General features: G+C 42.4%; 1 protein-coding gene across 1 annotated transcript in view; it reads right to left on the reverse strand.

The window, feature by feature from the left end:
• Positions 1-2,492, reverse strand: part of LOC116380005 (band 4.1-like protein 3) — a gene marked incomplete at both ends in the record, with an annotated part of 3,167 nt that extends 675 nt beyond the window's left edge. Inside the window, 6 exons of the mRNA XM_031841958.1 lie at positions 656-743; positions 837-933; positions 1,770-1,891; positions 1,986-2,061; positions 2,247-2,289; positions 2,388-2,492. Coding sequence (XP_031697818.1) covers positions 656-743; positions 837-933; positions 1,770-1,891; positions 1,986-2,061; positions 2,247-2,289; positions 2,388-2,492 — 531 coding nt within the window. The remainder of the gene's footprint in view (positions 1-655; positions 744-836; positions 934-1,769; positions 1,892-1,985; positions 2,062-2,246; positions 2,290-2,387) is intronic.
• Between the last annotated feature and the right edge of the window lie 81 nt (positions 2,493-2,573).

The raw sequence follows: 2,573 nt of genomic DNA on the forward strand, positions 1-2,573 counted from the left end.
ACACACACACACACACACACACACACACACACACACACACACACACAGAAACGATTGATCAGGACAGGAAGTGTGTCATGTATTGATCAGATTGTTGAGAATCAGAACATCAGCAGCACACTGATGTCTGTATTAAGGGCAAAGGATTCTATATTTGTAAATATTTAATGATATATTCATTTATATACATATATATATATATATATATATATATATATATATATATATATATATAAATATGTACATTTAAATATTTATATGTATATATATATTTATATGTATATTTCTATGAAAAAGTCGTATGATAAGTAACTACATTATCTATCCAAAGTTAACGTGTGTCCAATAATTCAAAAAGATGTTTAATATAAACAGGAGACTGCTACTACTAATACTATGTGTAAGTCTAAACATCAAGTACTGTTTTATAATCATTTAGACTGAAGCTCTTTTTTCATCATCATTCTTTCACTTTTCCCAGATTAAAGAACCCTGAAGCTCCGCCCCCTCAGGACACCTGGGACAGGTTCCTCCATTAAAGGTTTGACAGAACTCAGATGAAGTGAAATGATGGTGGAGATGTTTACTCATGCAGCCTGCATCGTGTCTTATTGTGTTGATTTCTTTATTTCATCTTCATGTTGTGTGTTTTTACCTTTGCGTGATGAAGGTCGACTCCGTACATAGAAAGTTTCTTCACGTTGTCCAGGAAGTGCATCTCTGCTTCAACTGGTGTCATTCCTCTAAACACACAAATCTAGTTTTAACAGCTGTTATTTGTTTGGGTTTGTTTTTCTTCTTAAAATTGACGTTAACATTTAATTAAATGTGAGAACCTGTAAGTCTTGTGCAGCTCAATGATCTTCTCCTCCATCTCTTTGGTTTGATTTGGAGCGAAACAGAGTTCACTGACGTAATCTGAACCACACTCATCTGAAATATACAGAGAGAGAGACAGAAAGGTGGTCAGAGACAGACAGCAGGGTATGGTAGGGTATGTCAGAGAGCGTAAAGCAGGGTATGGTAGGGTATATCAGAGAAGGGTACAGCAAGGTACAGTACGGTATGGTAGGGTATGTCAGAGAAGGGTACAGCAAGGTATGGTAGGGTATGGTAGGGTATATCAGAGAAGGGTACAGCAGGGTATGGTAGGGTATGTCAGAGAGGGTACAACATGGTATGGTAAGGTATGTCAGAGAGGGTACAGCAGGGTATGGTAGGGTATGTCAGAGAGGGTACAGCAGGGTACAGTAGGGTAAAGTAGGGTATGTCAGAGAGGGTACAGCAAGGTATGGTAGGGTATGTCAGAGAAGAGTACAGCTGGGTATGTCAGAGAAGAGTACAGCAGGGTACAGTAGGGTATGTCAGAGAAGGGTAGAGGGTACAGCAAAGTATGGTAGGGTATGTCAGAGAGGGTACATCAGAGTATGGTAGGGTGTCAGAGAAGAGTACAGCAGGATATGGTAGGGTATGTCAGAGAAGGGTACAGCAGCGTATGGTAGGATATGTCAGAGAGGGTACAGTAGGGTAAGGTAGGGTATGTCAGAGAGGGTACAGCAGGGTATTGTAGTGTATGTCAGAGAGGGTACAGAATGGTATGTTAGGGAATGTCAGAGAAGAGTACAGCAGGGTACAGTAGGGTATGTCAGAGAAGGGTATAGCAGGGTATTGTAGGGAATGTCAGAGAAGGTACAGCAAGGTAAGGGTACATCACAGAAGGCTCTGGCAGGATGTTTTAGGGTGTAATCGGGTATCTTCATTTGAAGTACCAGGATCGTAGTCTCCGAGCTCTGATTGGACGGTGTACGAGCTGAGGACGGTATGAGTCGCAAAGGAACACGGGAGATGTCCAGAAACTATATCCTGTCTGAGCTGGAGACACAGGAAGTACCTGCAAACAGAAAGGGGGGGGGGACTCTCTCAGGTGTCTAAACAGGTGACAACATGTTGGTATTGATCTCTGATTGACAGATGAGTGGATCTACCTGGTAATGTCCTCAGAGAGCTGGGCGGGGTCAGGGGGGTAAAACTTGACATTAAAGGAGAAGTTCCAGGGAACACCTGAGAGACAGCGAGGGGGAAGCATTTCATCATTTAATTCAATATTAATCTCTAATTTATCGATTTTAAATGACTCAATTTAACGATCAGATTACCTGTAAACCTGAACTAACCACTTAGCCTGTTAACCAAAGATCACATTTTAATGCCCCGCCCACCAGTGAAAAGGGGGCGGGGCTACTGACCTCTGACCTGCTTCTTCATCTCCTTTGCTGGATCCAACCAGTTCTATGAGACAAGAGGTAAAGGACAGAGATCAGAGAGACAGACAGAGAGACAGACAGGCAGAGACAGGCAGACAGACACACAGAAAGACAGACGGGTACCTTGTTGTTGTCCATGTCTCTGAAGGACAAAGCAAAGTAGTCTCTCTCCAGCAGGTTGACGTGTTCACAAACTTTGTCAAACAGCTGAACACCACGAGCTCGTTTCTACAGAAGAAGAAGAGATTAACATTTAGTTATCCTCCACCTGTCTCTCCTCCACCTGTCTTTCTTCCACCTGTCTCTCCT

This window comes from Anarrhichthys ocellatus, unplaced genomic scaffold (assembly GCF_004355925.1).
Source record: "Anarrhichthys ocellatus isolate YVR2014 unplaced genomic scaffold, GSC_Weel_1.0 scaffold5798, whole genome shotgun sequence".
In the NCBI taxonomy this organism is placed as follows: Eukaryota; Metazoa; Chordata; class Actinopteri; order Perciformes; family Anarhichadidae; genus Anarrhichthys; species Anarrhichthys ocellatus.